Source organism: Agelaius phoeniceus, chromosome 29 (genome assembly GCF_051311805.1).
Source record: "Agelaius phoeniceus isolate bAgePho1 chromosome 29, bAgePho1.hap1, whole genome shotgun sequence".
Taxonomy (NCBI): domain Eukaryota; kingdom Metazoa; phylum Chordata; class Aves; order Passeriformes; family Icteridae; genus Agelaius; species Agelaius phoeniceus.
In genome coordinates this window covers 5874546-5897291 of record NC_135293.1, presented here as the reverse complement: position 1 = coordinate 5897291, position 22746 = coordinate 5874546, and the positions used below count along the sequence as shown (strand labels likewise).

The following is a 22746-nucleotide window of genomic DNA, read 5'->3' as shown; positions in this document are numbered from 1 at the left end:
CTATTCTTGGAGATATTCGGCAGCTGTCTGGGCAGCCGACTGCAGGGAACCGAGGAGGAAAGGGAAGGCTGGGCAGTGGCCAAAGCCACAGTCATGCCGGCCGCGTCCCTCCCCCTGGCACCCGCCCGGCCGGGCCCCGGACCGGGGCTCGAACACGCGCTCACGGGGGTGCTCAGACGTGCGCGCCGCCACGCGAGCCCGCGCGGGAGGGGCGGGCGCTGCCGGGAGAGCGGAAGTGAGGCGCGCGGGCCGGCAGCATGGCGGCCGCGCGCTGGTGGCGGCTGTGCGGGCGCTGGCGGCCTGCGGTCACCGGGCCCGCCCTGGGGCCCACGCGGCGCCGCCTCTGGGCCCCCGCCGCCGCCGTCCCGGCCCCGCTGGGCTCCGCGCCGCCGCCCCGCGCCGCCTTCAGCGCCGGCCCGTGCTGGCACCAGCGCAGCCCTGGCGGTCTGTCGGGGGGAGACGCACTGGAAGGCGGCGGCGAGGACGGCGGCGGTGGCGGTGGCGGGGCGGACAGCAGCGGGGCCGGGCCGGTCATAACGGCGTTGACGCCGCTGCTCGTCCCGGAGCATTTCCCCAACGTCCCGCTCATCGCCGTGACGCGCAACCCCGTATTCCCGCGCTTCATCAAGATCATCGAGGTGAGCTGCCGCCGAGCCCTCGGTGGGAGGGGCCGCGGGCCGCTGGGGCCGCGGCCGGAGGTGCTGTGGGCTGGCTCGCAGAGGGGCCGGAGGCGGCTCAGCCCAGCGTTGCGGCCTCGGGCGGGGGTCCCGGGGTGGTATCACCCCAGGCCGTGCGGGGGTCACCGCCCGAGCCCGCCGCTGGCGGCGCCGCATCTCCGGGCCGCTCTCTTTGCCTTGGCAGGTTCCTTGAACTGCAGAGCAAGGCAGCCGCGTGCGTGACCTCCACGGGCAGCCGCTGCTCGGCCTTTGGCTCGAGCTTTGTAACCGAGTCCTGTCGGGATAACGGTTTCTTTTGGGCCAGTTGAAGTTTCACAGTTATTGCGTCAGCAGCTCTGCTTCTAACAGAGAAGGTCGGCGATTCGCATATTATCTCTCGAAGTTCGCTGTCATTTTTGTGTTCTCTGATGAAGGTTAAGCAAACGTGTCCTTGTTTCGGCGCCGTAGGTTGGTGTCAGAGCACTGAGACCCGTGTTGGTGAAGGCAGCAAGCTGTGAGCTGCAAGGAAAAAGCAGGAATTCAGTGTAGAGCAGTACAGCTGCGGTGGGAGAGGTGTTGAGGGATGGGGATGGTAAACACCATTTCAGAGTCTGATCTTTTCCCTCTGCACCCCATAAAGATTTTAAGAGTTATGAATTATATCACTGATGTGTGACTTGAGCTTACAGGCCAGAAATACTGGAACAAGTACTTGTATTTTTGTGCCTCTCTGGTATGTTGCTAGTCTGATTTTGATGTAAATGTAGTATGAAATAAATCAATATTTTCTTGTTCCTGTAGTATTATTTAGCATAATGTTATTTCTACTATAGTATTTTTCTGCATATCCAAATCTAATATGTGCAGCTTCTAGTGTCTTTATAGATGTGTCGGGGGAAGGAGAAGATTATATATTATTAAGAGCGTGTAGTCATACAAGACTTATGTACAGAAGTCATCAATTTCAATGCTTGGGTCAACAATGTCTCACAGAATTGTTAAATGTTTTCTCTTATCCTGTGAGTTCATTGTGCTGCAATTTTCCTGACAAGGTTGAGTCTCTATAGTGCCTATGGAATTACTAATTTTCTTCCTGTTAATGTCTCTGACATTGGTGAGCATATTTTTCTAAACATTGTGCAAAATTAGAATAGGTGTGCTGAGATTAGAATAGGCCAGCAGTGGTGGTATTACTTGTGCTGTTCTGTCAGAACCATGCTGGTTGTTAGCAAAGCGTTGAGCAATGCAGCTTATGTCCATCACTTTGAAGAGCACTCAGTGGTTGGCAGGGTGACTCCATGCAACAGCAGAATTCACATTGAGTTATTTCCTTGGTCACTGAGGATTCAGCCTGTCGTGATTACAGTTCCAGTGGTGCTGGGAGATCTGCCAGGGACAAGTGTGTGGCGTCTAGAGATCAGAGGGGAGGAAGAAGGTAAACTAGGAAGAAATACTGGCTGAAACTCAAGGCAGGAACTCAGACTCATGGGTGTAGGAGAGGAATTGAGCAGAGAAGGCTTTGGAGAAGAGGATTTTAACTAGAGTTTTTGGGCAGAATTCAGGCAACTGATAGGGAAGGGTGAACTAACTCCCCATCAGAGGAGAGCTAGGACGTACAGGTATGGAAGGGGAAGGGAACAGTGATAGCAAAAGAAATTTATAAGATACTGTTCAAGTAACTCAGGTTTCTTGCCTGTAAGAGTTGTACAGATTAGGTCTAGTTCCTTCCCCAGCCTTTGAGCTTGTCTTATTTTGACTGGGAAGTGAGTTGTTCAAAATACTTAAATTTCATGTTTCTCTACCTTTTTTTCCACTTCTATATTACTGTGCTCTAATGGAGACAAGACTAGAACCGTACATGCTCCAACTTCATAATTTAGTTGTAGGGTGTCATCGTGCCTGGCCTTACACCCTGTGAGTGCAAAGATAACAGAAAATCCACCTCTGATTGCATACCTGTTGTCCTAGGTGAAAAATAAGAAGCTGGTTGAACTGCTGAGGAGGAAAGTTCGTCTTGCCCAGCCTTATGCTGGTGTTTTTCTTAAAAAGGATGACAAGTAAGTTGTTTGTCTTGATCTTTTTAAAAAATACAGAAATAAGCTGTCCAGGTTGCATTTACACTAAAAGCTGTCATCCTAAATGCCTGCCTTGGATAGCATTGCAGAAATTGTGGCTGGTCTTGGACCATCCTCATGCTATGAAGGTCTTTGTTGCCACCAGCAGTACTGCTGGGAGCTGGAGTCTTGGTTTAGAAAAAGGTGTTGTTGTTTGGGAAGGAGATACTTGGGTGATTTAGAAAGGGGTTACATGGTGATAGCAATGGGGATTAAGTGTCTTTGCCCCTAAATCCAGTTGAAAGTTCTGCAACCAGTGATTGTTTTTTTCTTTTTAAATCTGACCTGCTATCTCAAGTTTCTGAATATCTACTCCAATTTTTTTTTTGCTCAATAGCAATGAATCTGATGTGGTGGAGGATCTGAATGAAATATACCAAATGGGAACTTTTGTCCAGATTCATGAAATGCAGGATCTTGGAGACAAGTTGCGCATGATAGTCATGGGACACCGAAGGTTGGTTACTTGTACTTCACCGCATCTCACCAGACTGCTGTATAAACAGAGACATCAGTTTCACCACATACATGCATTTTTTCTACACAACTTGTGTATGGCAAGTTTTTGCTTTGTTACCATGCCATATCCTGAGAGTGTCAGGATATTTCATGTACTGTCACAACTGTGACAGGTTAACTGCAAAACAAAAGAGACAGTGCATGTCATTGTCATATCAACTGTGATATGATGCAAGCAAACAGTCATTAAGCTGAAGTTTAGCAGTTTGACAATTACAGCAAGGCTTAGTAATGGTGAAGAAAAATCTCTGGAATTAATTCAAGCCAGTATTTTTGCTTTAAAAAAGAAGGAGTGGAGGGGGGTCCAGAATTTTAATTATGTCTTGCCCCAGACATAATTTTGCCCCAGAACCGAAATGAAGAAAATACGATTATTGCTGAAAATCTAGTTTTAGCCATTTATGCTAGATATTTTTAACAAAGTTAGGAAATTGTATTTTTAAAAGCATCAAATAAGTAATTTCCATTAGAAGGAAAAATACAAGGACAGAAACATGGCAGAAGAGACAGATCCAGGGTGAGTTTTGCTTTGAAGCATGGGGGTTTTTTCCATCTCCTCACTTTTCTTCACTTGCATTTGTTCTGGACAGCAAAGAATAAGCAGTCCTGTCTAAGCTAAATTCATGTGAATTCACAAGTCAATTCCTTTTCAAATGAAATCTTAGACCTCTTGCTGCATTATCAAAGCACAACCATATTTAAATGCATTTTGGAAATGAGCTACTGGTTTGGGGTTACTTGGAATAGAAATATTTCCCTATAACTCTGACAGGTTTGGTATTCCTAAGATATAACTTGGGGATTGGTCTTTATATTTGATTGAGATATGGAGCACTGGTCAATCATGTCCATAGGAACCACACTAGGTACCAGATTTGAGGAGCATTTATAGGGAAACACGTAGAAAAGGAAACTCCTCTATAAAAGCCAAAATAATGAAGCATCATGTCTTGCAAATGTGTGTCCTTTCTAAATTTTAGCTTGCTCAAAATACAACTTAGTCTTTGTCCTTTTCCTGCTGAAGAGCTGAAATCACATGTAATAGGGAGATAGATTGTTGCTGGTTTCTTTTGGCTTTCAGGATTCGTATAAACAAACAACTAGAGGTTGAGCCTGAGGAACCTGAGAACAAACAAAAAATTAGAAGGAAACAGAAGCGATCTAAGAAGGAGGCTGAAGATGAGACTGGAGCAAAGGACCAAGCTGTGGAGTTGGTACTAGATCCTGTAGCTGCTTCTTCAAAGGAAGTTCTCATGGTAGAAGTAGAGAATGTGATTCATGAAGATTTTCAGATCACAGAAGAGGTTAAAGTAAGTGAATTAGTTTACAAACTTGGACTCGTCCTGTAGAATTGCACCTACACTTCTTGCTTAAAAGAAAAAGTTCTAAAATCAGGCTCTAATGACGCCTGCAGAAACTAGCACATACTCCCTTCTTCTCACAGTCACTGCACAAGGGGATTATATGAAAGTAAAGAATTTTCATTATAACAGCTCAGTTCCTTAAAACAGTTGACTTCAAAAAGTTGCTGAATGAAGAGGCTGGTCTGTGCTTAAATCTGTGTGATCACCTCCATCAAACTGAGTGTTTCCTCAGAGGTGGCTTGGGTGTTCAGCCAGATTGTATCTTCTGGCCAAGAGCCAGTCAAGTTCTGTGCATGCAGAAAGCCAGCTTCTAGGCCTTGTTGCCTTTCCTGAGAGCAGGAATTGCCCCAGTACCAAGAACCATGACAGCCCACCACTGCAGTGAGTGGCTGGACTATATATTTGTACCAAGATCTTCCCTATCCTTTTCCATTCTTCTGGTGATTAGATTTTGTTGTGTTTATAGGCACTTACTGCAGAAATTGTTAAAACAATCCGGGACATCATTGCCTTGAACCCCTTGTACAGGTATGTCCTTCTCATGCTGCCCTGCTTTGGGAATAGCATGTTCTCGGACTGGTAGATGCTGACATTTTCTATACCACTTGCCTTTCTGTTGTAATGAAGTAGAGATATTTGCTGAATTGTTACATAGACTTTTGGTTTGGAATGTAAACTCTGTCCGTTGTTGGAATCAAAGTTTTGAAAACCTGATGTGCAATTTAGAAAAATCATAGAATGATTAAGTCCTAAGGCAGGTGATCTGGGTCTAAGTGAAGCCCACTGCAATAAGCTGTGGGTTTCACTTCACAATAAGCATCATGATCTGATCCATGTCTTACAAGCAGGATCAAAGTTTTGGAACCCTGGCACAAAAAAATCCTACATAACTGTTTGGAGAGCATTTCAGATACTTAGTTTTATATATTGGTGATCATTCCTCTAACCAAGTGATTTATCTGTTTGTTACTGAGTATTGATGCAGTCAAATTTCAAAAATAGTTTGCTATGAAACTGAGCTATGTTTCATTTTATTGCACTGTCATAACAAGTAAATTAGGATATTCCCTTTTGAATGTAAATTTACACAGCATTTTGGGGTTTTTTTACCTTTTATTTTCAGAGAGTCTGTACTTCAGATGATGCAGGCTGGACAGCGTGTGGTAGATAACCCTATCTATCTGAGTGACATGGGTGCAGCCCTAACAGGGGCTGAGTCACACGAACTTCAAGACATCTTGGAAGAAACCAGTGTAAGATGAAGTTTTTAACTCAAGCAATCTGAATGGAATCAGTACATCTGTTGGATGTCACCTTTTCTTTACCAGCCTCAGTACAGAAGAGATTTCAGTGCTACTTTTGATGATGTGTTAATATCAATGACTAGATTGCTGTTGAAGGAAATAGTAGGTCATTAGTACTGATTTACTGTGGGTAAATCAGAGTGCTGTGCATCTTTGGCAGCAAATAATTCTCTTTGCATGCTGTGGAGTTCCTACATGTTGGTGTTTCCATATCTGCAAGTGCTGTAAAGCTCTCCCAGACAACCTGTTGTTGGAGTTTTTTATTCTGCCTTTCTCTCTGGGACGGAGAAAGTATGTATATATATGAGTGTGAGTGTGTATATATATCTACACATATATATATATGTGTGTGTGTGTGTGTGTTACTTAACAAGGGTATGGCATCTCAGAACTCATTCTGTGTCTATCTTTTGCAGATTCCCAAACGGCTTTATAAAGCTCTTTCCCTTCTGAAAAAGGAGTATGAGCTGAGCAAACTTCAGCAGCGTCTTGGAAGAGAGGTAAGCTTCTGGAGTAACAAATACCTTGTGTGTATTGGTATTGTGTCCACCACTGTGATGCTTAGTATGGGTATGTGCTCTAAAGGGTGCATTATTTAGATTTAAGGTTTTCTGTTCTTGTGTTAGAAACATGTTTTTTCATGCACCTGGTAAAAGTAACAAGACAGGAGGCTACAGCATCTGCTGTTAAATTGTGTCTAAGTTGTCATTTCATGCAAGCAGATAAATCTAGAGGTCTGCAGTTTACCAAGCATCGGTGTAACAATATACAGCTTAATACTGTCTGTAGCGTGTACTAATGTAAATTGCACAATGTTATTTCAAATTACCTTCTGCTAACTCTTGTGAATTGCAATAGTTTCTGTCTGTTGTAAGATTTAATCAGAATACAATAACTGCCTCTAAATGGTAATGAAGTATGTGAAGTGCAAATATCTGAGAATATTGAGTTGTGTTTTGTTTGTTAACTCCCAGTAACTGGGGCTTTTAGAATTCATATTAAGTGCAAAATGCTTTTGGACCAGGATTGGAATGGTTGGAGACTTCTTAAGTGAGTTGAACAGATGCAGTCTGTGGGACCAGATATACATCCAAGGATGCTGAGAGTGCTTATCAATGTCATTATTTTGTTTTTTCACTCATCATTAAAGCACTGTGGTCATGGGAGAGGTTTCTGGGAAACAGAAAAAGGTAAATGCCCTTCCCATCTCCAAGAAGGAGAACTGGGGAGACTGTAGGCATGTTAGCCTGCCCCCAACCCCTGGGAAGATTATGGAGAAAATTCTCCAGTAAGTCCCGGACAGGCACATGCAAAAGGACATGATTTGGAATGGCCAGATTTCCCAAAAGCAAACTGCCTAATTGTCTTCTCTTATGAGAAGGCCAAGAACACAGAAAGGAAACATGGTTTAATGGTGTGCTTGGCAGTGCTAGGTTAATCGTTGGACTCAATGATCTCAGAGGTCTTTTCCTACCTAAATGATTCTAGTATTCTAGCAATGATTGTTGTATACCTTGACATTTGCATGGCCTTTGCTGAGGTGAACTGTAATAGTATTCTGACTAAATTGGGATATTACAGACTGGAAGTATGTAGTATGAGGTTGGTGAAAAAAAAATTGGCTAGAATAATGGGCGGAAAAGGTTGTGATCAATGTGGTAACTTCAGCCAGCTACTAGTGGTATCCCCTTGGGGAGTCAGTAAGAACCTACTTAAGTTCTGCCACAAGAAATTCATAGTCCCAGACCAGGCCTGGAATAATCAGGATAGAAAATAGCTATACAGGAAAGGATTTTGAAGCCCTGATGTGAGGGAAGCTGACTGTGAATTAGTAGAATTAGTAGAGGAAGGCCAACTGCCAACTGCATACTGGGCTTCAGTTGCCCTGTGTAGGCAGCAGGTAGAGAGTAGTGGTTAGCCCTCTCTGTTTGGTACTTAGGTGGTCACATCTGGATTACTCTGCCCAGCTTTTGGTCTCCCCAACACAAATAGAACATTGAAGCACTGAATCATGGCCAGTGAAGGCCACCAAGATATGGAGGGTGCTGGAGTATGTTATTAAGTCACTTCTTGTGTTAGAATACACTGCAGATGAGTTCCACGTAGTATTTTCAGTTGCTGGGAATGTCATAACTGAGAAGTATTTGGAAGAGTTTGAGGTAGATGGGCTGTACCAGGAGCACATTGGTTACTGTATTTGTTGCTTTGTCTAGGTTGAAGAGAAGATCAAACAAACACATCGCAAGTATCTTCTTCAAGAGCAGTTGAAGATCATTAAGAAAGAACTAGGTCTGGAAAAAGAGGACAAGGATGCTATAGAAGAGAAATTCCGTGAGCGACTAAAGGAGCTGGTAGTGCCAAAACATGTCATGGATGTGATTGATGAAGAGTTGAACAAGTTGGGCTTGTTGGATAATCACTCCTCAGAATTCAAGTGAGTGCATGGCCATGTCATGCTGTCAGGGTTCGTTGGGAGAGTGAAACATCAGTGCAGTTCTGTTAAGCACTTACCTTAGTCCCTCCCCGCCCCTCTGTTCCCTGTAGCATGTCATTGCATTATAGTATTTTTTCTCCAAATTGTCTGTGTTTACTTATGTAGTCTACCTCTTTTGATCATTTTAGGTCTTCTGTCTTCTCTTGCAGTCTGATGCTAGAGATACAAAATGTGCAGTTAGTTCCTCGTGAAGTGTGCAGTGATTCTTTTTCTGCCCTGTTTTGGCTCTTCTTTCTTGTACTTTGGTGTCTTCGGTAGATGTGAGAGAAGCTGATACATGTCATTGGCTACCTGAGATGGTCCCTGAAGTATTGGGGCAGGGTTGGAATTGCTAAGAAGTGAATGAATAGTTTGTAATATGTGTTCTGTGATGTGAATTGTCAGAAACTGAGGTTGAAGTGAACATTTCTTGTCTGTTGAGTCAGGGTGTGCTATATTATACAGCAGTTGGTGTACTCATCAGCTCTCTTAATGTTCTGCGTCTCTGCTTTTAAAAGTATCTTTTACAGAGTAAAAGACTGTGCTTAAGGTCAAGCATGCCTTTGGATGAGCAGCATCTTGGCAATCATAGAAAAGACATACTCAGCTTCACAGTCAGTGTTAGTACCTTTCCCTTTCCTTCAGAGTTGTAACAGTGGTTGCAAATTTGCAAAGCAAGTACTTGGGAGAAAAAAGCCAAAGCTCTGGTGGCATGGCAATTGTCCTCAGGTGGATCCTGGGCACAGACAGCCCAGCTGTGCTTCCCTGTGTCCATGACTGTGCACAATTTGATAGTTACTGCATTGTGCAGACCTTCCTGTAGACTTGAATTCCTGATCTAAGTACGTAGTTTTAGAACAGTGAGAAGTGGTTGTCGTAGTAGAGTGCTGGGTTCTCTTCAGTTTGTTTATGCTGATTATCTCTACTGTTAACTTCCATACTGGCATCATTTTCCTCATCCTAAATCTTTCTCTGTGGTGTTGGAGATTCTTTATTTCAGAAAAGCAAAAGCTGTGAAAAAAAGCTTTGTTGTTTTGGTTTTTTTTTTGTGGGAGGAGGTTTGAAGACTGTGAAAAAGGTTAGCAGTGACAGCCCAAATAGTGATGGCTCTTTTCCACGAGTAGTTTATATCCCACTTGTTCTGGATGAGGTTGTTTTGGAAGGTGGTGGAGGAAGACATGAGCTGGTCAATCACTCTCATTTGTGTGTTTCTGTCAGTGTTACACGGAACTATTTGGACTGGCTGACATCCATCCCATGGGGTAAGTGTAGCGAGGAGAACCTGGAGCTGGCTAGAGCCCAAGCAGTTCTGGAGGAGGATCACTATGGAATGGATGACGTCAAGAAACGAATTCTGGTAAGGCAGGAGTAGGCCCTGTGACCCATTTCACATTGCTTAACATCAGGCATTTTGGATGTGTTTTAGATTGCAGTTGCCATTTAATTGGTGTTAATTCATGCATCAAACAGAAAGTTGCATGAGAGACCCAAATGTTCTGGTAATCAGTCCTTAATTACTTGTGGCAGTGAAGGTCGCATTCTCATTTCAAACTGCAGTATTCTGGTTTGCACTAAATGCTGGGCAAGGATTCTGGTTTGCACTAAATGCTGTGGAAGAAATAACTTGCACAGTTATTTCTTCACTGTAAGTGTATAATCAGTTGAGGTTTCAGTTTTGAACTGTGATCTTTTGATTCCTCAACTGTTCAGTGTTACTTGAGGGTTGTCTGTCACAGAAGTGTGAAATAAGACAAGCTTAACTTAGCGCATGGGAGTGGTACAGTAGGAGATGCTCACATGTAGCTTGAAAGACTCAGGTGAGAACAAGAGAAGCTGGGAGAAGAACTTAAACTCTCCACTGCCTTGAAGTGAGAAGACAGAGAGACTGCTTCTTCTGGTGAGATTGATACAGAGCACAGAACCTGGGGACAACCAAGCATATAAATAACCAGAGGCAAAACAGATGCATCAGTATCCTGACTTAGCCTCTCCCCTTGCCTTCCCCCAAGTCCTTTGAGAACCAGTTTTGTGTATGATGCTTATTTTGTAATCACTGCTTGACCTGATAACAAATGTGTTTTGGTGTTGCTGATGTTCCCTTCTGTTCACTGCTGGTGCTTTATCTGTTCTACAGGAATTTATTGCAGTCAGCCAGCTGCGAGGATCCACCCAGGGGAAGATTTTGTGTTTTTATGGTCCCCCTGGAGTCGGCAAAACCAGTATTGCTCGCTCCATTGCCAGAGCCCTAAACAGAGAGTACTTCCGCTTCAGTGTTGGAGGGATGACTGATGTTGCAGAAATAAAAGGACACAGGTCAGTGTAACTTGAGAAGTATCTCTATCCAGCAGTTTTTTACTAAAGTAAATAGGAATCTAACTGAAGTTGGACAATGTATGTAATTCTCATCTCTGTTCTGCCAACCCTTCTGACAGAAGTTGAGATACAGAAGGAGGTGAAAAAGGTAACAAAGGGTGGAGTTTGGAAGATAATTATATTTGTGCTTTTAAGTGCAGTTTCTCCCTGTTTCTTGTGTATTCTCAGCTTTGAAAAGCTGAGTGAGCTACCCAAAACCATTGGACTGATGATAAATGCTAATACATGAGTTCCTGTAGATGTCAGAAGTAGAGAATGGTGACAGTTTAAACAGGGTCATTCACGTGTGTGTTCAGATGTGATTGAGACTTGGTTTCCAAATAATCAGGATGGAAATGATGCATGAGGAAAACCTGGAAACAAGAACATTCATGGGGATAACTAGAAGTGAATAAAAAATTGGTAGATTCATGGGGAAAACAAGAAGTTAATAAAAAATGGGTAGATCTGACCCTTCCATAGGTTTATTTTCCTTCCACATACAAAAAATCCTTGAATGGTTGGGATTGAAAGTGACCTCTGGAGATCGTCTAGACCATTCTCCTGCTAAGGCAGGGGAGAAGGCAGAAGTGCTTAACACCTTCTTTGCCTCAGTCTTTAGTGGAAATATGGCTTGTCTTCAGGACAGCTGTCCTCCTGGGTAGGTAGATGGTGTCAAGGAGCAGAATGGGCCCCCTGTTATCCAGGAGGAGGCCGTCAGAGAACTGCTGAGCTGCTTGGATGTTCATAAATCTATGGGACCAGATGGGATCCACCCCAGGGTGATGAGAAGCTGGCAGATGAGCTTGCTAATCTGCTCTCCATCATTTACCAGCAGTCCTGGCTCACTGGGGAGGTTCCAGATGACTGGAAGCTGCCCAATGTGATGCTCATGTACAACAAGGGTGAGAAGGAGGATCCTGGTAATTATAGGCCAGCAGTCTGACCTCAGTATCCAGTAAGATAATAGAAAAGTTTATATTGAGTGTCATCACACAGCACTTACACGATCGCCAGGGTATCAGAGCCAGTCAGCAGGGGTTTTAGGAGGGGTAGGTCGTGTTTGACCAACTTGATCTCCTTTTATGACCAAGTGACCCACCTGATGGATGCAGGAAAAGCTCTGGATTTTGAGTGGAAAGGCTGTGGATGTTGTCCGTTTGACTTCAGCAAGGCCTTTGACACTGTCTCCCACAGCAGACTCCTGCAAAAGCTGCAGCCCATGGCTTGGACAGGAGCACTCTGTGCTGGGTTCAGAACTGAACTGCATGGCTGGCCCAGAGAGTGATGGTGAACAGTGCTGCATCCAGCTGGCAGCCAGGCACCAGTGGTGTCCCTCAGGGCTCTGTGGGGGAGCCAGTTCTGTTCAATATTTTTATTGACCAGATGGATGAGGGGATTGAGTCTTTCATTAGTAAATCTGCAGATGACACTAAGCTGGGAACGTGTGTCCATCTGTTAGAAGGTAGGAGGGCTCTGCAGGGAGACCTGGAATAGTTGGAGGGATGGGCAGAGTGCCATGTGATGACGTTTAATACGTCCAAGTGCCGAGTTCTGCAGTTTGGCCACAATAACTCCCTGCAACATTATAGGCTGGGGACAGAGGGGCTGGACAATGCCCAGGCAGAAAGGGACCTGGGGGTACTGGTTGACAGCTGACTGAACATGAGCCAGTAGTGTGCCCTGGTGACCAAGAAGGCCAATGGCTCCTGGCCAGTATCAGGAATAGTGTGGCCAGCAGAGCCAGGGAGGTCATTCTTCCCCTGTACTTGGCACTGGTGAGGCCAAACCTTGAGTGCTGTGTCCAGTGCTGGGCCCAGTTTAGGAAGGATGTTGAAATTCTTTAGTGCATCCAGAGAAGGGCAACAAGGCTGGTGAGGGGCTTGGAACACAAGCCCTGTGAGAAACGACTGAGGGAGCTGGGGTTGTTTAGCCTGGAGAAAAGGAGACTCAGAGGTGACCTTATCACTCTCTACAACTTCCTGAAAGGTGGTTATAGTCAGGTGGGGGTTGGTCTCTTTCACCAGGCAGCAACTGATGGAACCAGAGGACACCAGTCTCAAGCTGAGCCAAGGGAAATTTAGGTTGGATATTAGGAAAAAGCTTTTTACAGAAAGAGTGATAAAGTTCTGGAATGGTCTGCCTGGGGAGGTGGTGGAGTGGCCATCCCTGGATGTGTATAAAAAAAGACTGGATGTGGCACTCGGTGGCATTGTTACACAGGATGGTGTCCAGACAAGTTTTGAATGTCTCCAGAGATACAGATCCCAGAGCCTCTCTGGGCAGCCTGTTCCAGGGCTCTGCCCCCCCTCAATGTACAGAAGTTTCCCCTCGTATTCAGGTGGAATTTCCTGTGTTTCAGTTTGTGCCCATTAGCCTGTGTCCTGTCACTGGGCACCACTGGCAAGAGTCTGGCCCTTTCCTCTTGATACCCACCCTTCAGATATTTTTACACCTTGATAAGATCCCCTTTCGGTCATCTGAAGGCTAAACAGGCCCAGCTCCCTCAGCCTTTCCCATGAGAGATGCTCCAGTCCCCTAATCACCTTCGCAGCCCTCCACTGGACCCTCCCCTGCAGTTCCTTGTCTTTCTTGAACTCCTAAGTCCAGAACTGAGCATGACACTGCAGGTGTGGCCTCACCAGAGTAGAGGGTCTGCATCTGAACATAAAACCAGCAGTGTTTTCAAAACTGTAAGAGCAGCCACTCTGCAGAGTAAATTGAACCTGCAGGGCTCTGCCTTACCCAGAAGCAGAGAAAAATATTTTTTATGTTTTTCAGTTGTTCTCTGTTCTGTGCCTCTTGGCCTTCACTCTGTTGTTACCCTCTTTGCTTCTGCTTGTTTCTGGATACCAGAAACAATCTCTAGCAGGAAGGTTATATTTTGCTATTAGCAATTTGTTCCTTTAGTATCTTTTGATTTACTCTGGTCTTTTTGTCCCTATCAAGTGAGGAAGCGAAATGTTACCTCTTCTAACATTTCTTTCCCAAATCCTATGAAAAATCAAACATCTCTATTCTCAGCCTAACCTCTTTGTTTTTCTCTAATTGAGAAATGGTTTAAACTAAAGATAAAAACTGTAGTCCAGGAGTGTTTTGCCAAAATTCATGTCAGTTCTTTACTAGAAACAGATTAGGTGGGTCTTGGTGCTTAATATGGTGATGGAGAATGCTTTTGGAGATGTTGAAGAAATAAAGACTTGTTTCCCAGCAGGATATTCTTGTTCTGTCACCTGTGTGATATATGCTCTGATATATGCTTGATATATGCTGTGGTTTTCAGTGGTTCCCTAAATACAATCTCTGGTAAAACAGGAGGACATATGTTGGAGCAATGCCAGGAAAAATCATCCAGTGTCTGAAGAAGACCAAGACAGAGAATCCACTTATACTGATTGATGAGGTGAAGTATTTGGTCTTTCTTCTAAGTTTTGCTCTTAAAGACTTGTATCAATTTGTGATCCCCAGAGAATAGGTGAAGCAGTAACTCTTAAAAATCCCAGGATCTTTTTGTTCATATGAGGCTGGGCTTTTAAGTTCTCTGGGTGACACTGGTACCTTAGATGCTTTGTTTTCTCTCCTTATAGCAGACTCCAGCTTTAAAATTCTAGTTGTGTCCTTCTGATTAAATTATAGCTGTTTGGATTGTAATGGACCTGGCTGGATATTCAGAGTTTCTGTAGTTCTTGTGTTTCCTTCATAGGTGTGAGCACATCACTGTGCACAAATCCACTGTTGCCTGTGTGATTATTAGCAAGAGTCACTCTCAGTAGGTCTAAAGCAGGACTCTAAGGAATAAGATGCTCACAGTCAATTTGTAGTCTAATTTGAGAATAAATGAGTTAGGGCTACCAGCCTAATACTTTGTCAAAAAACAAATAAAGACAGGATATAATAGCAGGTGTTCAGAATAGACTCAAGGTATGGCCTTCTTGTGTGCCATACCTGGGAAGGACCAACAGCAGATGGAGCCTCCGGTCTCTTCACAGAGAGCAGCAGGCACAACTCTGTCCCAGGATTTTTCCTGGGAGAGGCAGGGAGAAGTTCAGAGAAGAAGAGATAACAATTCTTATCTCTACTTGCTGCTCCTGTGGTTTGGCACATGTGGAATGTGTTATGGAGATTGTTTACCAAAAGGAGTTTGTTAATTGGATTCTGCTGATGATTGTTGGGATTGATTGGCCAATTGGGTCAAAGCTGTCTCCAGACTATCTCCAGACAGTCACGGGTTTTTCTGTAGTATCTTTTCAGTATAGTATCCTTTAGTATAGTATCTCTTTAGTATATAATTTAGTATAGCATAAGTGTAATATAGTATAGCTTAATAAAGCATTTGTTCAGCCTCCTGAATCATGGAGTCAGAGCACATTATTCCCTGGCTGGGGGATTGCCTGTTTCTACAATAAGCAGATTCTTGGGAGGAATGGTATGTGGGACCAATAAACTGTCATCTGTTGCAGCATGATGTAACCAATGAGTATCGTGATTTGAAAGGTAATGGAACCTGTAGGTTATGATACTTGACTGGTGTTGGCCAGAAGACCTGCCTTGGCTGTAGCAGTGAATTTCATTAAGGCCATCCAGTTAATGCTACTCGTAAGGGAGAAGAAGCAGCAGCCCTGTTTGTATCCTGAGAAGGAAAGTTCACATTGCTAGACAAGCCAATGACCTTGGCCATGGTCCTGGGCAGCTGGCTCTAGTGGCCCTACTTGAGCTGTGGGGTTATTCAAGATGACTTCAGGAAGTCCCCATGAGCCTCAATCAACTTATAACTATGACAACAGCCCAAGTCACTAATGTGGCTCTGCTTGAATGGCTGTGTGTAGGCTTTTTGCACCTTGAGCAGAGTAAGGAGTGTGTCTGCACTTGCATATTAGGGAAGTGGTGTAAGCTAGCACTCTAGTCCTCTCACTGTGGAGTAAGTATTCTGGTCTGTGCCTATAGCTTATCTCAGTTTAACGAGTAGTAGCCCACCAGTAGTAGTGCTTTTTATTGTATGCACATTGCCTGAGACTTCATAGTGATTTTCTGCAACATTCAAAAGTCCTGTGTCTTCTCAGGCATGTCATGTGCTCACACAGGAAGATAGTGGGGACTTGGATAAGTGCACAGAAAAGTGGTAGACTGGTATTGGATGTTAATGAACACTCATGAACATTTTCAGATGGAGCCTTGAAAAAAATCTTGCTTGAGAATTTATCATGGTGGGAAGCTTCTTAGAGTATTAAATTTTTTTCTCCCACAGGTAGATAAAATAGGAAGAGGCTATCAAGGGGATCCATCCTCAGCCCTTCTAGAACTATTGGATCCAGAACAGAACTCTAACTTCTTGGATCATTATCTTGATGTTCCTGTGGATTTGTCAAAGGTATTTCTCTTTTCTGCAGAGATTGTAGAGCCAGAACGTCTGAATGTGTTTCATTGCAGAGATTTCCTGTCCATGAAAAGATGCTGACATTTTATTCCATTGGAAAATCAGATGGAACATAAATGGTACACAGCTGTCTCTGTAGGAGTTGGTTTTAACTGAAGTGTCTGTACATGAAAGAACACGATCACCTACATATGTCCTGTAGCCCTAACTCCTTGTAAAGCCAGGGACAAACAGATGTGTGGTTTCCACTAGAAAAGGCAAAAGTTTTCCTTTACGTGATGATTGGCAGAGCTGCTGTCAAGGGAGGTGGCCTAATGCTGTGAAGCTTTTGAAATTGGTCATCTTTGCACACTGTTGCACTTTTTGTGCAGCTGACATAAATTACAGAATTGACATATTAGGAATAGGTATAGATAATTGGGTCATTCTGAGCTAATTTCCTAGAAGGTAGAAAGAACTTCTGAGTGAGATCTAGATCTCCCATTTTCTGGTCCCTATCAAACCATTCCAATTTCCCAGTTTGTGCATTGTGTATTTCTAAACATTTATTTTGGGAGTATGGAACATGCTATTACATAATTCTAAAATCCAGACTTTGATTAAAAACTAATTCCACAGATAGGGTGATCTTGCTAGTACTTGGGGTAAAGCAACTGGTTAATTAAAGTTCTTAATAGGATCTTTTAATGCTTCCAGGTACTTTTTATTTGTACTGCCAATGTAACAGAAACCATTCCAGAGCCACTGCGGGATAGAATGGAAGTGATCAATGTGTCAGGATATGTAGCAGAGGAGAAACTTGCAATTGCAGAGGTAAGAGAAATCACTGTTGTGCTTTATGTGAATTATATCTGGTAGATTTTTTTGACAGATTTAGGCTTACATATTTACATCCAACTATGTCCTAAAAAATTAGGCACATGGTATTTTGAACAGAGTTCCTTTGATTTGAACACATAGTTAAAGTAACTCCAGGCTGCCATAGGCTGTGGACACAAGAAAGCAGCATTGAGCTAACAGCAGAAAGTTGAGTGAATTGGAACCACTAGGCTTTTGTCACAAATACTAAGAGAAGGATGTGGGGGATTATTTCTTTCAGAGATACTTGGTCCCTCAAGCACGAGTTCTGTGTGGCTTGGATGAAAACAAAGCTCAAATCACATCAGATGTCCTGACTGTTCTCATCAAGCAGTACTGCAGAGAGAGTGGGGTGAGGAATCTGCAGAAACAAGTAGAAAAGGTATGGGGAAGTTATGTGTAACTGTGACCACTGTGCATCAGCTTTCTCAGCTTTTTTTACAGAGATAAATTACTATCTCGCCCAGGTATTGAGGAAATCTGCCTATAAAATTGTGAGTGGAGAAGCAGAGATGGTCCAAGTAACACCCGAAAACCTGCAGGATTTTGTAGGAAAGCCCATCTTCACTGTGGATCGCATGTATGAAACCACTCCCCCAGGAGTGGTGATGGGTTTGGCCTGGACAGCTATGGGTGAGACAAAATTAATTTTGGGTGAATGCCTACATTTCTGTGTCATTTTCAAAAGTTGAATGTAATAGTCAAACAGAACTGAGTCCAGTGATGTTCTTCTACAGGCATCAGTAAAAGGAATTGCCTTTGGCCTTTGGGTCCTGAATACTACTTCCTTGAAGAAGGGAGCCTTTCTTTGGCCCTTACCCAGACTCATCTTAGCTTAGGGCCAGCATGTTTTCTCTTCAAGCTCCATACCCCATACAAATGACGTACATTAGGAACATCAGCAGCAGGAGGTGCCACTGTGAGACACGGCACAGCTGAGGAATGCCGTGTCTCGTCAGTGATGTGCAACACTGACTTGACTTCTGGTGTTGAGGGCAGGTATAGGTGTTCCAGCACTCTGTGGAGTGGGTGCAGTTGGCTGCTACCATTCATTGGATTACTCCCCTAGTAACTTGTGGGCTTATGTGCTCTACAGGATGGAAATACAGCACACAGCAAAGGAAATGACCTCTTCATACTCAAATTGACCTTGGGTAGAATTCAAGTAGTTAAGAGGGAAATTATCAGTATGGCAGAGAAGGTAAATAGATACGTGGCACTGGAGAACTGAAGAATTGAAGTGGCTAAAAGTGTTTTGTGAACTCAGCTTACTCTCTGGAGGAAACAAAGAACATGAAACCATTATAAGAACTTGGTTTTTGCCATTAAGTTGGGATTGCATCTGCGTTCCTAGAAGGTGAAGTCCAAAAAAGCAATGAATGGAGACTGTTGAGATTTCTAGCTGGCCTTCCTGAAGGTATTTAAGGAACAGGTTTCAGCTGCTCTCTACTCAAGGGCTAGTGTCTCATCAGAGAGCAACAGTTCCAAATGCCTGACATAGCTTCTGCATCACCAAAATCTTCTAGTTTAATTTGCCTTCAACTTTTTTCAGATGTTGTTTTTCTTTTTTTAGGAGGTTCCACTCTGTTTATTGAAACATCCCTGAGGCGACCCAAAGACAAGGAAAACAAGGATGGGTCACTTGAAGTAACAGGGCAACTGGGAGATGTAATGAAAGAGAGTGCCAAAATTGCATACACATTTGCAAGAGCCTTTCTGATGCAGAAGGACCCCAACAATGATTTTCTTATATCTTCTCATATCCACTTGCATGTGCCAGAGGTAAACTGATGCAGAGTTCACAGAGCATGTACAGCAACCCAACTGGTTTGCTCCCTTAGATGTAAAGCTGGAAGGCGCTTCATTTGTCCATATGTTGTGCAGAATGCTCTCTTCTAGCAGTAAAACCAAGGAATTAAGACATTTTCTTCAGGCTCCTGTGAGGGTCTTCTTATGAGCCATGTTTCCATTCCTTTCTACAGCAAGCATGTGGCAAGAATACACGGGCTTGGATAATTTTCTAAAGAAACCTAAGCTTTTGTTGCAGCTGTTTGCCCTGTTGTGCAGGTGGGGAAGCCATGACATAGAGATAAGTGATTGGGATAAATGCTTGGATGAAGTTACAAAGACATCAAAGTTTAGGTCTCTATGTTACCAGGCCTTCTTAAAGGCTTCAAGTCATTTACACATGATTGGAAATACTATTCCTGATCTCCGTGCCATGCTTCTAGTCCGTGTAATGGCAGTGGTTGCTTTTGTCCAATATTTGGGGCTGAAAATAAATGCCCACAGTGCTCAATGGCTCACATGCTGTGTAACAAGCTTTGGGCGGGTGCTTTACTGAAGACAGATTTTGAGCTGTGATTGTGCCCCAGCTTTACTTCTGGATTAATGAGTGCTCTGTGTGCAATGTCTTTGTTGCAGCTTGCTCTGGGTCTGTCCAGGTACGCGTTGTTGTCTGTGAATTCATTCCCTGAAAGATGAGAAAACAGCAGACATGATCTCTGTCTCTACTCCCTCAAACATTGATTTCTTCTGTTCTTACTACAAAGAGGTTTGATCTCAGATAAATCCAGACTGTCACTAGTTCAGGCCTGGATTTTGTGGGGCTTTACATACTGATCTTTTCTGCCTTGAATGATTTTTGATATTGTCTTCCACTACTTTGTTACTCTTGACACTCTCCCCTTGTGATGTTAGACTTGGGTCTAACGAAGAGCTTCAAAGTGTTTGTGCTCTTTTTTCCACTGATTTTGCTTACTCAAAGACCTGAGCTCAGTGAGTATGGCGGTGGCATCAGGCCAGAAACCACATTTGTGAACTCATTTGTGGATTATTTCTCATGAATAAGGTGAAGAATGTCACAGTTGTTAATATATCAGCCAATTCAAATAGTGGATTCCATCACACACATACGCAAAAAACTTTATGAGGCTTCATGAAATTTGGACAACGTTAAAACAACAAGGACAAGAGTACTGACTGACTCTGCTGCTTCTTGAATGAGCAGAGGAGTTGTGCTTTGTTTTTTTTTTTAAACAGGGAGCAACCCCGAAGGATGGACCAAGCGCAGGATGTACCATAGTAACAGCTCTGCTGTCCCTGGCCATGAATTGCCCAGTGAGGCAGAATGTAGCCATGACTGGAGAAGTGTCACTGACTGGAAAAATTCTTCCTGTTGGTGGAATCAAGGAGAAGACTATTGCAGTAAGAGCTCTTATCTCTGTGCATTGTCCACAGCAGAGCCCTGGGATGGACTCAGTGGGGACAGGGACAGCCAGGGGAGGATTGCTCCTTGAACTGGGAGAGGCAGATTTCATTCCATACACAGGCTGGAAAAGTCTGTGGGATCTTGGTTGTGTCCCTGGCTGTGAGGAAAGGGATGGGACCCCAGGCTTTGTGCCAAGGCATGTATGTTAACCTAGCTCAGTTCCACCTACACTGGCAGAAGTGAAGGTGACTGACAGCTTTAACTGGCTGTCAGAGCTGTCTGCTCTATCAGACTAGCACAGTGCAATCACCTGTGCTGTGTTGAATTGCTTGTTTCAAGAGGGCATCAGTGGAGCTTTGGCAGCATCTCTAACTAACATTCTTAAAATCAAGGCTCTGTTCCCTAATTCCAGTGTGAACTTGTTTGAAATTTTATACAGATGTCTTAGATAAGAGGAACTTAGATTTAGTATTTGTAGTTTTGGCTTCATCTGTTTTGTTTTCAGAATTTCTTTCCAAGCGTTCAGGCTCTCTCCCTACTTTTGACCTGCACAATTCTGGCCTACATAAGCCTTGCACCACACATATTTTTCAGTCAAGAATGTTATTAGGTCTTCCTCCATTGAGCTGGGGCTTCACATCAGTGTTCTGTCACCAAATATATTTGGGCTACAGCTTTGTACAGTGTGATTTCTTTTCCTTGTATGACTTAAAAACAAGTAGTTGTTTGTAGCAGTCAGTACAGGACTAACCTGTGCTATGGCACTGACTGGCTGCACTTGCAGGAGGAGTGTGAGTGGTCACAGGCCTAAACACAGGATCACCCCTAAAGCAAGGGGTACAAACCTGTCCTGGGAGGAGCAGCTCTGCTTTCTGTGCTCCTTCCAGGGAAGGTGTCCCTATGAAAAGGTTCTGTAGAATTGTACTAAGGGTATTGATGGGGTAGGTTGGTTTGACAAGCTGTTTCTAACTTTGCTTTCATCCAAGGCTTTATTGTCACCCAAGCTGGAACAGATACTTAGAACTCTGTAAAATAGTATGAATGTTCTGAACAATCCCCCAACCTGCTGACATAATCCAACTAAAATGCCTCCCCTCCTCATCTGTCCCTGCAACTGAGATGGCACTGGAGACTATGTTTTGAGGCTTGAGGGGGGGATCCAGAACACGCTTCACCCTGGTGATATCTGTCATGAATGCCCTTGGTGCTCTCCATAGAAGAGAGTAAAGCTGGATCATGCTCCAGAATAACTGCTCTTGCTTTCAGAAATGGGGATGGGTGTTCCTGGTACATGGAAGGATTCCTAGGACTCAACAGCCCAACTTTTTCTCCCCACAGGCAAAGAGGGCAGGTGTTACCTGCATCATTCTGCCATCAGAGAACAAAAAGGATTATTATGACCTTGCTGGATTCATTACAGAAGGACTGGAAGTGCATTTTGTGGAGCACTACACAGAGGTATTTGATATAGCATTTTCACAGCTGGATCTCACTGGAGGATGACATGCGGTGCCCTTGATGGCTGGAAGGTGTTCCTGTCCCTAAGCACTCGGCCCCCACTTAAGAGATGGGTGACATGGGGCAATCCTGAAGTGGGACATGAAGCTATTGCTGCTGCGCAGCTGCCAAAATGAATTATGGCTCTGCTAGAATAAAGTATTTCTCAGTCTTTAATACTGAATTATGATCCACAATAAAGGATTTCCAATTTTGCCAAAGGAATGGGCATATTATCAGCCACCAGCAGGGGGGCTAGTCTGGTCTTTCCTCACTGAAGATGTTTCAGCTATTTCACTGTAAATTTCTGTATGACTTGTGGGAAAGGACTGAACAGTACACCCAGAGCTAGGCTGATGTACAGCTTTTATTCCTGATGTGGTAGAAGGCAAGTAGCTCTCACAATCTGTCTCTGTTTAGAAGCCTGGGCTGGGCTGAAAGGACACTGAAATCCTAAGATAGTTCAGCACAGCTAGTACAGTCAGCTGATAAAGGGACATAGTTCTCTAGGTTCAGTCACCAAGTCAATACCACCAGAAGGAACTCCAGGCTAAAGAGGGCAGACCAGCAACATGCTCAGCATCACCAGTCAGCAGCACTGTGCTGCACCAGCAAGGGCCTGTGCCCCTCTGCAACAGCTGTATGATATTCAGGGAGTCAGAAAAGGAATTAAATATATTGACTGTTGTACATCAGTAAACACAGGCTTGGAGGCTGGAGAAATTGAATACTTCATCTTCAAATGAACTCTTAAGAAAAAGTACTTTCTGAGCCAAGAACAGATCTTGTCATCTCAGCAAGGGAGCCCTTAGGGGACAATAAAGAATCCAGCTACTGAAGTCCAGGGAGCTCTTGCTGACTCCAGGTGTCATGACTTCTTGCTACCACACTGCAAAACACAGGCCTGAATAGAGTACAAGGGGAAACACAGGAGCAGGCTAAGCTGCATAGGGAATGGGCTGATGTGCCCTGGGGAAGAAGTGCAAAGTAGTTACTATTTTCAACAGCCATTTTTGCCCACTTC

At 43.9% G+C, this 22746-nt stretch overlaps 1 protein-coding gene across 1 annotated transcript; it reads left to right on the top strand.

The window, feature by feature from the left end:
- The first annotated feature begins 232 nt into the window (after positions 1 to 232).
- Positions 233 to 21943, top strand: LONP1 (lon peptidase 1, mitochondrial). The gene is made up of 18 exons (XM_054650052.2): positions 233 to 638; positions 2625 to 2713; positions 3108 to 3227; positions 4371 to 4599; positions 5120 to 5181; positions 5777 to 5906; positions 6374 to 6457; positions 8171 to 8391; positions 9649 to 9787; positions 10565 to 10743; positions 14098 to 14185; positions 16028 to 16150; positions 16853 to 16969; positions 17256 to 17396; positions 17482 to 17647; positions 18588 to 18796; positions 20057 to 20221; positions 21564 to 21943. Exons 1-18 carry the CDS (start codon positions 258 to 260, stop codon positions 21726 to 21728), a joined length of 2808 nt encoding a protein of 935 aa, XP_054506027.2. The 5' UTR covers positions 233 to 257; the 3' UTR covers positions 21729 to 21943.
- The last annotated feature ends 803 nt before the right edge of the window (positions 21944 to 22746 follow it).